The following is a 14226-nucleotide window of genomic DNA, read 5'->3' as shown; positions in this document are numbered from 1 at the left end:
CCGCACTTGATTATTCCATGCAAGGTCCTGGAAGCTCCCCCCCCCCTTCCCTTCCCATTCTCCGCCCGCATGCATTGGCGATATTGTGATTGAACAGCTGGTATTCTGGGAATTTGTGATCAGGTGCCCAAGTGCGTAGTGCCCAATGGCGCCTCTTGCACGAAGCGGAGCTCTGTTGCTGCAAGGCCTCGTTGCTTGGATGCGCGGTGACGGGGGTTGGGAAACACGCGGTGAGCAGCTTATTGGAAATTGGGAGACGGGGGGAGTCATCGAGGTGTCCATGTGTGTTGTGTTCCCCAGTTGTTCTAGCCTTCTAGGCGTTCCAGTGGTCCACAACCCACGCGCTAGCGTAGGAAACATGGGATGGAAAGCTCCCGGCCTGGAAAGAAGCAAGAAGGGCGGTGGACATAACATAGTACCGGCTGCAAAAGAAAAGCCTACTTGGGTCACCACATCACACTTACACGAGACGGGCGGGGGTGATATGTCCCTTGTGAGAGGCCAAAAATACCACCCAACTTGGGGGAGACATCAGCACCAGTGGCGGCGGGACAGGGAAGTCGAGAGTCCCAACCCACCATGCACCACGCACCGGGCTGGCTGGCAATCATAATCATGCACCGCCGTCCGCTGGAAACTCATCACCCGGTGGGGTGAGCCGGTTACCAACCGGAAGGTCAGAGGTGGCCCCCCCGGCCCGCTGATTGGACAGAATGCATGTGCCATGTTGCCTGCCAAGCCCATCCCGCATGCCCGCCCTTTTCTCACCGACACACCGAACTTTCTTTGCCTGCCCGGGGTTTGGGAAAATCTGCTGCTTCCATTTGCTTGCTGCTTTCCATCATCCATGCCTGCTCCCAGTCCCAAGTTCCAGGGTCACACTTTTGCACACCGTACCTTTGGCGCTCCATCTCCTCTCCCGCTCTCTACCTAAACCGGAAAAAGTTGTTGGGCTAGCAAACCCATACACGCACCAGCTTTCTTATTCCCTGTCCAGTCTCTCCTCCTCCCCTTACCGCCCGTACCTACTTCTACACAGGCACTGCCGCTCCTTTCCTCTCCTCTTTTCTCCTTCTTTCTACTCCCCATGAACATATTCCGCCCCTTTGTCGGCAGGATTGGGAGTAGTTTGACCGGAGGAACCACCCAAATACACACACCAATGTTGCGAAGATACGCCCTCGGCTTCTCGGGCGTTGCCAGACCCCTCTCCACCATGTCGTCCGCCACGCCCGTCGAGGACGCGATCCGGTCCAAGGTGCGACGTCGCCCAGCCTGTGCCCGTTGAAAGATACTTTTTGCTGACCGTGTCTCAAAGGTGACCGCCGCCTTCTCTCCCACGACCCTCGAAATCTACAACGACTCCCACCTCCACAGCCACCACAAGGCCATGGCCGGCAGCACCTCCAAGGAAACCCACTTCAGGTACGAGAGCATCATGTCCCCGGCCCTCTTTTGAACCCAGTACTGACGCCACTCTTTGAAACAGACTGGTCATCACCTCCGACGTCTTCAAGTCCAAGATGCAATCCGCCCGCCACCGAATGGTCTACGCCCTCCTCCGCGAGGAGATGGCCCGCGAGGGCGGCATCCACGCCCTCCAGCTCAAGACCCTTACACCGGAGGAGGAGGAGAGACACAAGGCCAAGGCCGCCGCCGAGGCCCAGGCCTCAGACGACTCGGCTTGAAGTAAACCCAAACGAAACGAACATATAATTTTTAAAAACACAAAATACCCCACTGGGCACGACACGAGAGATTACGACCTTGGTTAAGGGAACACATGATGGAATATTGGAAACTATCAGGCACCAAAAGGTGTCTTTTGTTATAACGGAGTCACGTCAGGCTTGTTGCGACGCGGAACCCTTTGTTTTACGAAATCAGAGATACGACGAAAGCCATTTTCGGGTTTGGCAACATGTTTTTCTAGGGGGATATAGATACCTTCAAGACTCTTCAGAGAGCTGGTCACGAAAAGCATTCTAGATCCAGTCTAGACAAATTGATCGCCTGAGCAATTCAGACTTCGTTCTTTTCGAAGTAGCATTAAAGTACCACTCCGCGGCCTTGCAAATGTAGCCTAATACATCGGATATCTACCAACACGCAAAAGGGGGTATCAAAGTAAAAATCAAAACTTGCTCTTCGCCGACCCTCTCATGATTTGCTAGGCATGGAGCTGCCTGGGAGCCTAAGCCGCCCTTCTCTTATCATCTTCTCATACTTGGCCCGAAGCTTCCGGTCCCTCCTCTCTTTCTCTGTCTCGGTATTTTTAGACTTCTTCACACGGTTGCCCTGAGTTGAAGCAGAGAGCGTGCTTGCCGGCGAGCCACTTGGTGCCGAGTTGGAAGGAGGACGAGTGAGGAAGCGGGGAGGCAGGCTTCGACGCACCACGGGAGTTTGAATTGACGGTGCAGCAGCCGCCGAACTCCGCGGCGGGGTTTCCGCAATAACGCCATCCCTTCTGGTCTTGGGGGCCGTGTTTTCCCTCCGGTCTGTTAGGGAGTAGTGCCGGGGAGCGACCTGATTAGATGGCGTAGCATGGAAGCCTCGGTCTTCGCCCGCGATGCTCACCTTCGAGCCGGTTGCATCGGGATGTGATGAACGGGGTCGTGCGGTGCTAAAGACGAAAGTGACTTCGTCATCCCCTGGGATTGTCTCTTTGCGAGACTGGATTGTTGCAGCGAATGCTGGAACCTCCGGAATAGTCCGAGTCTCTTGGGCCGGCATTCGCTGGCCCTTGTCCCTATATCCGACGGGTCTTGGCTCAGCAAGCAAGGCATCATAATCTTTGCCTTCGGTGGCCGTATCCTGTCCATCAACTGGCCCCTTCTTAGCCTCTGATATGACAACGATTTCGGTGGGCGACTGTTGCCTCGGGGATGGATGACTGCCCGGTGTTCTGGATGACTCGTGGGGAGTTGCTGGCTCCAAGTTGGCAATCATTGGGTCTTCCTGCGGAATTGCCTCGGACATGTCGATGGAAAGGGACCGTTCAACTGCCAAGCGCGGTGACGACCTGTGCGACAGAGATTCCCTTGCCGATTTGAACTCGCCGGAATAAAATTTGAAAACTTGGTGCAAGTTTTCGCCTGTCACAATGCCACTCTGGAAACTCGGCCGGTCGACGTTCTCGACGTACCACTGCAAGGCGGTGAAGGGCGATTCGCCCTCGTCCAGAGTCTCGATGTACGGAATGAAACCATCCACGAAAGCACGAATAAAGTCGTCGTATAGCCACTTGGGAAGCGCCCGTTTTCGACGCAGGTCCTTAATCGTCATGCAAGCTCTGACAAAGTCTCCAGAACTTCCTGTGTAAGAAGGGTATGCGCTGCAAAATGCCTCCAAGGGTTCCTGCGCAAACCTCTTCGCGTTAGCGTCTTTTGACAGACGGGAAGCATCATCCAAGTGCGGTTGACGGCCTTCAACTACTGGAGGACTGGCCGCCGTTTGTTGTAAAACGTTGACTGCAATGGGTGCTACAGTATGCGAGGAATCCTGGTTCACCATGTCTGGCGCATTTTTGCGCCGGCTTGCCGGCCGTGCAATCTCTGCCTCAAAGAAGTCAAGTGATTTGTGGACGAGGTTCTCATGAAACGAGAGGCTTCCGTTCTTTTGATTCAATGAGGCGCGATAAAGATAACCGTCAGGTTCAGACCACAGCCTCGAAAGCTTAGTACCGTTCTTGATAGCCAGGTTTGTGATGCTTTGCAATGTTTCCAGGCTACGGGGGGATAGGGTTGACCGGAAATGCTGCAGAGTCGGTGGAAGCCAGTCAATATTCTCGGCGTTCCATTCATCGTCCAGGAACGTCATCGCTTTTTGGCGGCGTATTTCTTGCTTGGATGGGTCCAGGTAACCGTTGTCGGAAGCAACTTCTTGTGACTTTAACTCAATGTTAGCCTCAGACGCGGCCTTCCCTTCATCAGGTGCGCGAGCTGGCAGCCCTGAGGGCTTAGAGCTAGGAAACGAGACATTGGCGGTCTTTTGGTCTTTGGCGAGGGTTCTGGCAACTTCAGGGGTGTCTTGAATAACTTGAGGATCCAGAGGAAGTTGAACATCGACGGCATGGGATGCTGACGCAGCCAGGGAGTCAGAATATGTCGGCGGAGCAGCTTCCAATGGAAGCGTAAATGGTATCGTGGATAATCGGGCGGAAGTTGTGTCAGAGGGGTGATCTCCTATCAACTCTTGGGGGCTTGGGCTGAATTTGATAGGTTTCATTACGCGGCGTCTTTTATTCGGTGCTTCCACCCTCTCGGGGCTCTTTGCGTCACTGTAAGTAGACGGAATCAGACTTCCCTGGCCGCAAGGGGGGCTGGTGACAGCATCAGAGGCGGCCGCCAGACGTGGTGCCATCCTTTGCATTGGGGGCGTTGCTTGAATGAGAGCATCAGGTATCGCTGTCTCCAGCTCCTCTTCCGGACCAGCACTGCTTGAGGGGAAATCTTCGATTGGCCGACGCTTGAGCCCCAAATGAGACTGGTAGGGCCGTTTGGGGGCCGGTCTTATAGGTGAAGATAGCAGCTCCCTTGGACTGCTGGGAATATCTGATGATGGAGACTGGGAAAGAATTCTCGGGGCCGCAGACTGACTTTCCAACACTACTTGGGACTTTATAGAGGGTGTCGCATGTTGTGTTGGAATTGGATTCGCCGAACGGGGAGGTCGTTCGGGCGACTGTGGCCAGGAACAAACGGATGTTCCTTGGTCATCGGAGGAAGAGTCGGACTTGTCTCCGTCTTGTTCTTCGTTTGGTGTTGGTGATGCTGGCTCTGTTTGAGTCGGTCCACTGGAGGCAGAACCATTCTGCTTCTGTGCGGGTGGCGGAAGTGTACGCGATGTATGGAAGTACTTAACATCCTCAATAACCTTTGGTGGTACATTAGCCGCTCCCCGGCGACCGCTGCCCTTGAGGGCTGCAATCCAGGAATCCTCGCGGTCAAGGAGTGCAAGCTGATCTTTAGGAATTCGCGTGAGAACGCGGGGTATTGACTCTCGGCTGAGAAGTGCCTGGAAGGGAGGTGATGCGGTGGAATATTCTGAACTGCTTGCTAAAGAAACCATAATGATTGTCGGAATCGCGGTCGTGAGGTGTTCGTGTGAGTTTCTGCTTTCAGGTGGTGGTAGATGCAACAGAGTTGCCGAGACGAGGTTGAATGGACCGGGAAATAATGACTGCCCTTAGTTAAAGAGAAAAGAAGGGGGAAAAGAAGCTCGTATGAAACTAGAAACACCAGGAGGGTGCACCTTGGCTTTGGAGGTGGCAGCCAAACACTTGGGAGCAAGTGAAGATGGGTTTCTTCAGAATACCGATATATGCCGCCGATCACGCCGACGCGCCAAGCTACTAAGGCACTTTGCAGAGGACGCGTTTTTCAGGTGCCGCCCTTTGAATTCCCATGCGATTAAGCAGTGACTGGTTGCGGGGTTCTCTAAGATAGCGCAGTCGGGCAGGGACATGGGGAGGGCTGGTCCGTGCTCCAGAATTTTAGGTGCCCAGGTGCTCTGAGTGGGTCAGCCATGGCTGGTGTCGGGGGACGGCAACGGGTACCGGGTACGTACATCCACATGTGCTGCAACAGGCGAGGTACCGCTACTTCGTCTTCTACGGCAACGGCTTTTTGGAACGTCTGAAGAGCCCCAAAAGTCCAGTCGTCCCGTGGTGGGCATCTGAGACACTAACTCATCGTAGCCGGGACTTGCCAACTGCCAGCGCGACCCAACGTCGTCATCCCACCTCGTTTGACGATTGCACAACTTGGCACTCTCTGGGCCACACGGGCCTAGACTTTGGAGGGATAGCGTTGCCAGGCTCGCAGTAGTCTGCGGATCGTCCACTTCTAAAAAGCATTTGGCCCCAACTTGAAGACATTAGCTCCTCCTGCAGATTACGCGGAAACCCAATACCAACACGACATACCACACCCTCCTTCTTCGCCTTGCACACCTAGAGCCTGACCTTCGCCACGTCGTTTCTCCCCCTTCGTCACCTGCGCCTGCCTTGGACCCTTGATCTTGCCCACGTCCCTGTCGAAAACACGACGATATCTGCAAAGCCGCCTGTGAGCTCAGACTGTTCTCTACGACGAACGCCCTCCTCAAGAACGCCCACCTCGTCGTGCTGCCGCGTACCGCGAACCCACATACAAACCAGGCTGCGTCCCGTTGGGCGGCAAGCGACGACGAGGAGAAGAGTTGGACTCGAAGACGCCTCACGAGACCGTACCGTTAGCAAACGCCATGCCATCTTGAAAACAGAAAATGTCAGCACTGCACCCCTTATAGTAACCCACGAGACCCACGATCGTCTAGTCGTCGCATTTGCGCCCACGCAAACAAGATGGCTAGCAACAATACCTCGAAACCAAACTCCCCAGCAGTTCTGTCAACGCCCCCGGGCTTTAGGAGCCGTCATGATTCCATCAACTCCATATCGACGGCGTCGCAGGCCGATAAGGACCAGTTGGCCCATACCCTGAACAGAATCCATACGTCTGCAAGCCAATCCGACTCCTTGACGACCTTCAACGACTTCGCTCCCCCGCCCGCGTCCCTCCCAGCGGCAGAAACAAAGGTTTTGACAGGAGAGTTGGTTCAGAATGGGCTCAGCGGGCTCTATAGCCGTCTGAAAGAGGCTGTTGGCGCCGTCGGTGCAAGGCAGCAGGATGTAGACGACGGCGATAGCTTCGACGGCGCGTCAAAACGCAGCACCAGTACTACAGCCACGACAACGAAAATCCCGATAGCCTCCCTTGCTCGAATCGATACCGCAGCTACAAATTCATCCTTTAATTCGGGGACGACGAATGACGGTCCTGCGACTGCTACATCCTCATCTGGAATCAATACCGTCCTGTCCGACAGCCAGTCACACGCCCCCCCATCCTCCAAGGCAACGTCCATTTCTGCGATGACGGCCTCCAAGTCGAGTACATCAAGCCGACAAAGCCTTCCCAGTGTAGCCAAGGCATCAGCAGTCACAGCTATAAACCCCGAGGTCGCCCCCGCGACGGCGCCAAGAAGCGTGGCACGAATAGAGGATGGGCCTGGCCGATCGTCTGGGAGGAGAAGCATCAGCAAGCAGCCTGATCCCCGGCCGCTTGTCATCGGCTCCGAAATTTCGCACAAGTTTGAAGCCTTGGAAACCAAGCCCAGCACTGCTGTCGATCGAAGCTATGCAAGCGTCCGTCCAAGACGTGATGATGTGGCCAGCATTGACGGCACGTTAGAGAAGCCGCTGAGCCCAGTCAAGTCTAACGCACCCCAGTTGCCTAAGTTGCTAACGGCGGGTCCCCGATCTCCTGTGTCTTCGGCTGCGTCGATGCTTGCTCCCAAGCGGCCAGCGGTTATTGATCGAATTAGTCGCTCCAGGTCACCTGGCTACGCTCCATCAAGATCCTCCTCTATGGAACATGTTATTGCTGAGCCCAGTCCAATCAGTACTACTGCTCACGACTCCGTTTACCATGACTCCTTTGCCCACGCATCCCAGCCTAAGCACGGCAGAACCGGAGTATTGCGAATTCCCGGCACGACGACCAACGAGGGTGCGCCAGAGCAAGTAAACGCCAGACTAGATAGAATGCGGCGGCAGGTGTTGAGCAAGGAGTTCTGGATGGCCGACGAAACGTGCAAAGAATGCTTCATTTGCGGTCAGCCATTTTCAGCATTCAGAAGAAAGCACCATTGCCGAACCTGCGGTTGTATTTTCGACTCCAAATGCACATCCATCATTCCAGCTTCAAAATTCGGAATGACTGGCACTCTAAGGGTGTGCAAGACTTGCTTAAAGGTCATCAACCAGCGACTTTACGAAGGCAGTGGCTCTGACGATTCAGGGGACGATTCGTTCCTCCCAGCAATCTTTCGCCAAACCAAAGCAACCCCCAAAATCTCTCAGGTCGAAGCTGAGGTAGAAGAACCTAGCTTTGCTGATAGAATGGAAGACCTAGGTGACGCCAGGTCCGTCCAAACTCCTATGATGGCAATTCCTGCTACCAGAAGGATCAACGACTCAAATCGCAACTCGGCCATTTTGGAAATTGACGCACCGCAACTCAGCCGTCCGAGTTCTTCCCGTTCCCTGAGATCTTTGACGTCTGCGAATCGGCCGCAATCGTCAAGCCATAGGCGGCATCATTCCAAGCACCATAACAACTTTCTCGCAAGGTTCAAGCCCATGCCGGACGACAGAGCTCCGTTCCGCAAGGCCATCACGGATGAGATGACCAAAAAACCAAAATACCCGGCGTTCCATGATGACAACATCATCGACCCGGAACTGGCTGCCTACATGTCGGACGAATCCAGCGGCGACGAACAGATGAGCATATTTGCTACCATGTCGAATGCAGATTTGCAACCATCTAGCTACGACCATGAGAAGTCCAGTTTCGGGCCATTTCTGAGTACGGGTAGAAGACATCGCCTTGGTCGTGGCGAGAAGAGCGTCAGTGGCTTGAGCTTCACCAGCCGTGGGGTGGAAGATAATGCTGCCTCCGGCAGCCTCGCTGGCCACAGCCGGCCAGCAAGAAGACGCAACTTGAGCAATGTGAGCCACCAAATGCGTTCACCGCGCCCCAAATCCGGTATCTTCAAGGGTCCGACAGCATCAAACGAGAACTTTTTCACCATCGAGAACCCCGCTATCGAAGCTACCAAGCTCACCAGAAGCGAGTCGATGCAAGAAGACAAGCAGCCGCAGGTGGAGCTGAATCCATCCAGCATGTTGCATGTCAAGAGGCTGTTGCATCAGCTACTTGAGGACTCAGGTATCCCTAATGTGCCTGCGTGGGAAAGGGCTTTGGTTCCGATTTTGCTTCAGTGCACCGACGATGTTACGCCAGACATCAGAGTGGGAGACGACATGGACATACGGCACTATGTTAAACTCAAGAAAATCCCTGGGGGCAAACCGGGCGACACCAGCTACGTCTCAGGTGTCATTTTCACGAAGAACCTTGCGCTCAAGAGTATGCCTCGTCGTATTCTCAATCCTCGCATAGTCATCGTCTCCTTCCCTATCGAATACCAGCGGCACCAGCAACACTTTATGAGTCTTCAGCCAGTCATTGAGCAAGAGAAGGAGTTCCTGCGAATAGTAGTTAACCGTATCATCAATTTGCGTCCGCAACTGCTTCTTTGCGAAAAGTCCGTCTCGGGTGTTGCATTGCAATACCTCTCTGAGGCCAACATAGCCGTCGCCTACAACGTCAAACCTTCAGTCATTGAAGCGGTATCACGATGCGCAGAAACCGAGATCATATCTTCTCTCGACATGTTGGCCTTGCAAGTTCAAGTTGGCAGATCTGGCGGCTTCGAAGTCAAAACCTATGTCAACAAGAACTATCCGGGGAAGAAGAAGACGTACATATTTTTATCTGGATGTTCAGAGAAGCTTGGTTGCACCATTGCTCTGCGTGGGGACTCGACTGAAGTGCTGTCAAAGATGAAAAAGATCACAGAATTCATGGTCTATGTCGTCTATAATTTGAAGCTGGAGACTTGCTTGATGAGGGACGAGTACATTCAATTACCTGCAGAGCCTGAGGAATCCTCGTCACTGGCGTCTTCCCTTCGCCAACCCCCTGAAAGTGCGCCTCAATCTCTCAGCGCATCAATTGAAGGTGGGCCGAACGGACCCCAGATCTCGAAAACATCGCCTACCGACTCAGAACTACCCTCTCAGACAAGCAATGGTACATCCATGGTCACTGCCGAAGGTACCGTTTCATCGGATCAAACTGAGGAACCTTCCACCGAGGAGAGACCCCAACTCGTATCTCTGCACGCATCACATGTTCCGCCCACGTCTCCGGAGACTCAAGTGCCAGAAGACGTGCCGATGCCGACGTACTACAGCGACATGGTTGCGAGGTATGAGACAAAGATCCTGTCGGCATCCCCGTTTGTCAAGTTTGCACAGCCCTACCTGCTTATGAAGGCTCGTGAGCAGGAGAGAAGACTGGTTTACCTGAAACGTCTGAGAGACCAGGACGTAGTAGAAGAGCAAATCGATACTGAAAAGTCGAAGTCACAAAACTTCCAGCTCATCAAGCCTGAAATGGTTCACGCCATCGGACAACAGGCACCACGACAGATTATGGAGATTCTCCACGCTGTTCACGATGCAGAATACGACAAGGCGCTTTATAACTACCAAACCCAGACAAGGCAGTGGGAGAATTATATACAGGGTAACCTTGACCTCTTTGACCCTTATTCTCATCAGAACATTGTCGTTTTGTACTCGGTCATCTGTTCGGAGACGAAGATCCCTTGCTCGGAACCGGGACTGATTGCCATCGCGTTCTACGATGAGCATGTCGATGAAAGCGGAAGCATGGACCCAGACTGCACACTTGGACAATACATTGAAGACCTCTGCATAAGCAAGGACTCGATATGCACGTCCAATGGTTGCGATCGAAAGATGACAGAGCATCATCGCACATATGTGCACGATGAGTCACGGGTTACCATATTCGTCGAGCCAGCCGCTAAACGACGCAACTTGGATGGCATTACCATGTGGAGTTACTGCAAAGTGTGCAAGAAGGATTCGCCTGAGATGGGCATGTCCGATAGTACATGGAAGTATTCCTTTGGTAAATACCTTGAGCTGCTCTTTTGGAGCAGGGGGCTCCGGCTCCATGAGATTACAGGTTGCCCCCATGACCATCACCGGGATCATATTCGGTACTTTCACTTTCGGGATACCTGGGTGAGGATCCATTATGACCCTATTGACCTCCTCGAAATCATCGTTCCCAGGGCTAGGATTACATGGAAAGTCGAAAACGACCTCAAGCTCAAGAATGAGATATTCAACAAGATCGAGGAAAGATGGGCACGCTTCATCAACTCCGTCAAACTCAGACTCAAGAGTATTCGTATCGACAGCGTCTTGCCCGAAAAGGCCGACGCGTGCAAGGCCGAGGTTGACAGACTCGCGAAGAAGGCACAGGATGATCAAGTTGCTTTGACCCGCAGACTCCAGGAAACCTACGTCAATTCCAAGTATTACGAGGTTATTCCATTCAATGCTATTGTCAGGGAGATGCTAGAAAAGGCCGGGGATTGGGATGCTTCCTTTGCCAAATTCGAAACCGACTTCTTACCTGATAAGGATTTGCGGCAACTGACAATGATTCAACTGAAGAAGATTTTCACCGACAATGAGTCGAGAGAGTCTCTTCCGTCAACGGAGGGCACCGCGTCAACTGTCGATTCCGGGGAGCTTCCTTCTCAAACTTTTTCTGACGTAGACGAAAAGTGCTCAACTCAACCCACCGATGCAACCGAGCCAGGCTCGGAAGAGACTGCAGATACAGACAAAAACGACCAAGAGGAAGAAAATGCGCCCGAGCAAGAGGAATCAACAGAAAAGGACGCGGTTCCAGAACCCGATTCAGAAAATGAACACCAACCGGAGGAAACGATGGACAAAGGCCCTGCCGATGACGAACCTGTCTCGGAAGCTAGGAAGATCGGCATTCCTACTGAATCTGCACTGGAGAGAGTAGAACCTCTGGACTTGGCTACTCCGGGTTCACCAATATTCAAAACTCCATTTCCCATCAGTACTATTGATGAGGGCGGAGAAACATCGACCGTATCCAGCACTGTCGAGCCCACATCCTTCAGTTCCAGGCCTCCGCTTACTACCGCATCTACCGGAATCTCTCTCTCTGAGAAAGTTGAGCAGCTTCGCCGTGAGCGCCAGGTCATGGGTGCCGAAACACCTTCAGCGGGCGAGCCAACCGAGACATCAAAAGCAAATCCGGAGCGGGTTGCTGCTCGTAGAAACCCGATGATTAGGACTCTATCGCAGCCTCCACAGACGCTACCGAGGTCCCAATCGAGCTTTGGCAAGTCGATCGTACCGAAAGACAATGTAGGGGCCAGCGAGACCTCAAGCGACACATCTTTCAAAGTGGACAAGAAACCATTTGATCGACTAGGGTTAGGGATGAAGAGCCATAGGAAAGCCGGACCCTCTTCAATCCCTCGGCTTATCACCAAAAAGAAAGACAGTCATATGGCGTCCCAGGTGTCTAGAATTGCTCGGCATTTCGAACAGTTGAGCCGCGAATTTGAGAAAGAGAGACAACGGGAAGACCGCAGGAAGCGCTTAGCAAAGGGAAATCAACCTCGTGCTGGTCTACCACGATCAGCCACTAAGGCCATTGTGGAGGTCTACCATAACATTGACAACGCCGTGCAGGAACCCGGATCGTCGAACATAGATCAAAATAACGAGATCAAGATTCTCGAGCCAAAGACGGCACCTGTCACTCCAGCCCCGGACACGGTGCAAACAGAACCTGACACAACACCGCCTTCAGAGGAATCACAACCTGCACTAGAAGCCCCTCCGGCCGAGGAGCATCATGTCGGCGGTGAGACGGACGACACTGCGACTGTCACTGCCAGTCACGGCGGATCTGAAGACGAAGGGCACAGCGACAATGAACAGTCTATCCTAGACGACCTGCTGCCTGATGTTAAGGAACTAGCCGATTCACTTGAGCCCAGCACAGAGATTCCGTTAGAATTGCCAAAGCATCAAAAGACTAGTTTGATGAAGATGCTTACAAATTTCTGGGCTGAACGGTCTGCCAGTGGTTGGCCTCAACTTGACTACCCAGTCAACGCAAGCGATCACATATTCCTCGACTCGGATGTGATTGTCAGAGAGGACGAGCCTAGCTCGGTCATTGCATTTGCACTGAGCTCTGATGACTATCGCACGAAGCTGGCTGATATTCGTCGTCAAGAGCGAATGGCGATACAGAAGGATTATGAAGCCCCGAACCTAGATGGCAAGTCGTCTGGCATGTCCGATACAGGCGGCGAATTCGAAATATTAGAGGGCGAGTTGGAGAAGAGTCTGCTCAGAGCGACGGGCACTCATCTGAAATACCAGTTCAAGGAAGGTTCTGCAACCATGCTCTGCAAGATCTTTTATGCCGAACAATTCGATGCACTGCGCCGGAAATGCGGCGTTGCAGATCGGATTGTCGAGTCTCTTTCTCGTTGTTTGAAGTGGGATTCTAAGGGCGGCAAAACCAAGTCGGTGTTCCTCAAGACTCTGGACGACCGACTTGTTTTGAAGGTAAGCAGAGGTCCTCCCATACTTTCTCCCCTTGTTTTCGTCTACCCTGCGGTTGATGAAGAGGAGTAATTGCCGACTAACAATATGTCCAGGGTCTATCGCCCATCGAGACGTCAGCTTTCCTACGATTTGCACCGGCCTATTTTGGAATAATGGCCGAGGCGTTGTTCCATGACTTGCCTTCCGTAATTGCCAAGATGCTTGGTTTCTTCCAGCTTATCATCAAGAACCCAGTCACGGGCGTGGAGATCAAGCTGGATCTACTGCTCATGGAGAATTTGTTCTATGATCGTGGCCCAACTCGTCTCTTCGACTTGAAGGGTTCCATGCGTAACCGCAAGATCCAGTCTACTGGTGAGCAGAACGAGGTGCTTTTAGACGAGAACATGGTGGAGTTTATCTACGAGTCGCCTTTGTTTGCGCGGGAGCATTCCAAGAAGCTTTTGAGAGCATCCGTAAGTTGCCGGAAGCAGGTGCCGGAGGCCAACACGCTAACAACATTTCAGGTCTGGAACGACACTCTGTTCCTCGCTCGACAGAACGTGATGGATTACTCTTTGATGATTGCTGTAGACGAAGCCAAGAAGGAGTTGGTTGTTGGCATCATCGATTGTATCCGGACGTACACGTGGGACAAGAAACTCGAAAGTTGGATCAAGGACCGAGGGTTTGCGGGCGGTGGCAGGAACCGTCCGACAGTAACGAGCCCGAAGGAGTACAAGTCTCGCTTCCGGGAGGCAATGGCCAGGTATGCATTCACTGAAATCAATTTGACGCTGTCGGCTCACAACTTGCATAGATACATCCTTCAGGCACCAAATTGCTGGCATCAGTTCGGCGTGCCTCAGCTCAACACAGTTAGGCCGCGATTCGATTCAGACGCCAAGGCCGAATAATATAGACACTTTCAGCACTGGCTGATGTAGGTCATGACGACTTGCAATGGCACTGGTTACTACACAGGGTCTGAGTTGGGACTGGGAATTGCATTGCATTGCTGGCGTTTATTATGCAAAGCGAACGGGTAGATAAAGCACGGAGTCGGTCCAGGTTTAGGAACGGATAGCACCTAGAGTTTACCAAGAACGAAGGGGCTGAGTGTT

The 14226-nt window shown here is 53.0% G+C and overlaps 3 protein-coding genes across 3 annotated transcripts; 2 read left to right on the top strand and 1 right to left on the bottom strand.

Moving 5' to 3' along the window:
- Nucleotides 1–1087: 1087 nt before the first annotated feature.
- EsH8_VII_000657 (bola protein) lies at nucleotides 1088–1688 on the top strand (the record flags this gene model as incomplete). The annotated part of the gene is made up of 3 exons (XM_083270790.1): nucleotides 1088–1258; nucleotides 1319–1425; nucleotides 1490–1688. 3 exons carry the CDS (start codon nucleotides 1088–1090, stop codon nucleotides 1686–1688), a joined length of 477 nt encoding a protein of 158 aa, XP_083128347.1.
- A 472-nt stretch (nucleotides 1689–2160) lies between these two features.
- On the bottom strand, nucleotides 2161–4227 carry EsH8_VII_000656 (uncharacterized protein; the record flags this gene model as incomplete). Its single annotated transcript, XM_083270789.1, has 1 exon — nucleotides 2161–4227. One exon carries the CDS (start codon nucleotides 4225–4227, stop codon nucleotides 2161–2163), a length of 2067 nt encoding a protein of 688 aa, XP_083128346.1.
- Nucleotides 4228–6346: 2119 nt separating this feature from the next.
- Nucleotides 6347–14019, top strand: EsH8_VII_000655 (1-phosphatidylinositol-3-phosphate 5-kinase; the record flags this gene model as incomplete). The annotated part of the gene is made up of 4 exons (XM_083270788.1): nucleotides 6347–13123; nucleotides 13216–13578; nucleotides 13630–13871; nucleotides 13923–14019. The coding sequence occupies 4 exons, from the start codon at nucleotides 6347–6349 to the stop codon at nucleotides 14017–14019; spliced, it is 7479 nt and encodes a 2492-aa protein (XP_083128345.1).
- Nucleotides 14020–14226: the final 207 nt, after the last annotated feature.

The sequence above is a fragment of the Colletotrichum jinshuiense genome, chromosome 7 (genome assembly GCF_051148585.1).
Source record: "Colletotrichum jinshuiense chromosome 7, complete sequence".
Lineage (NCBI taxonomy): Eukaryota > Fungi > Ascomycota > Sordariomycetes > Glomerellales > Glomerellaceae > Colletotrichum > Colletotrichum jinshuiense.
The sequence above is the reverse complement of the archived record's forward strand: the minus strand, read 5'-3'. Positions and strand labels throughout refer to the sequence as shown.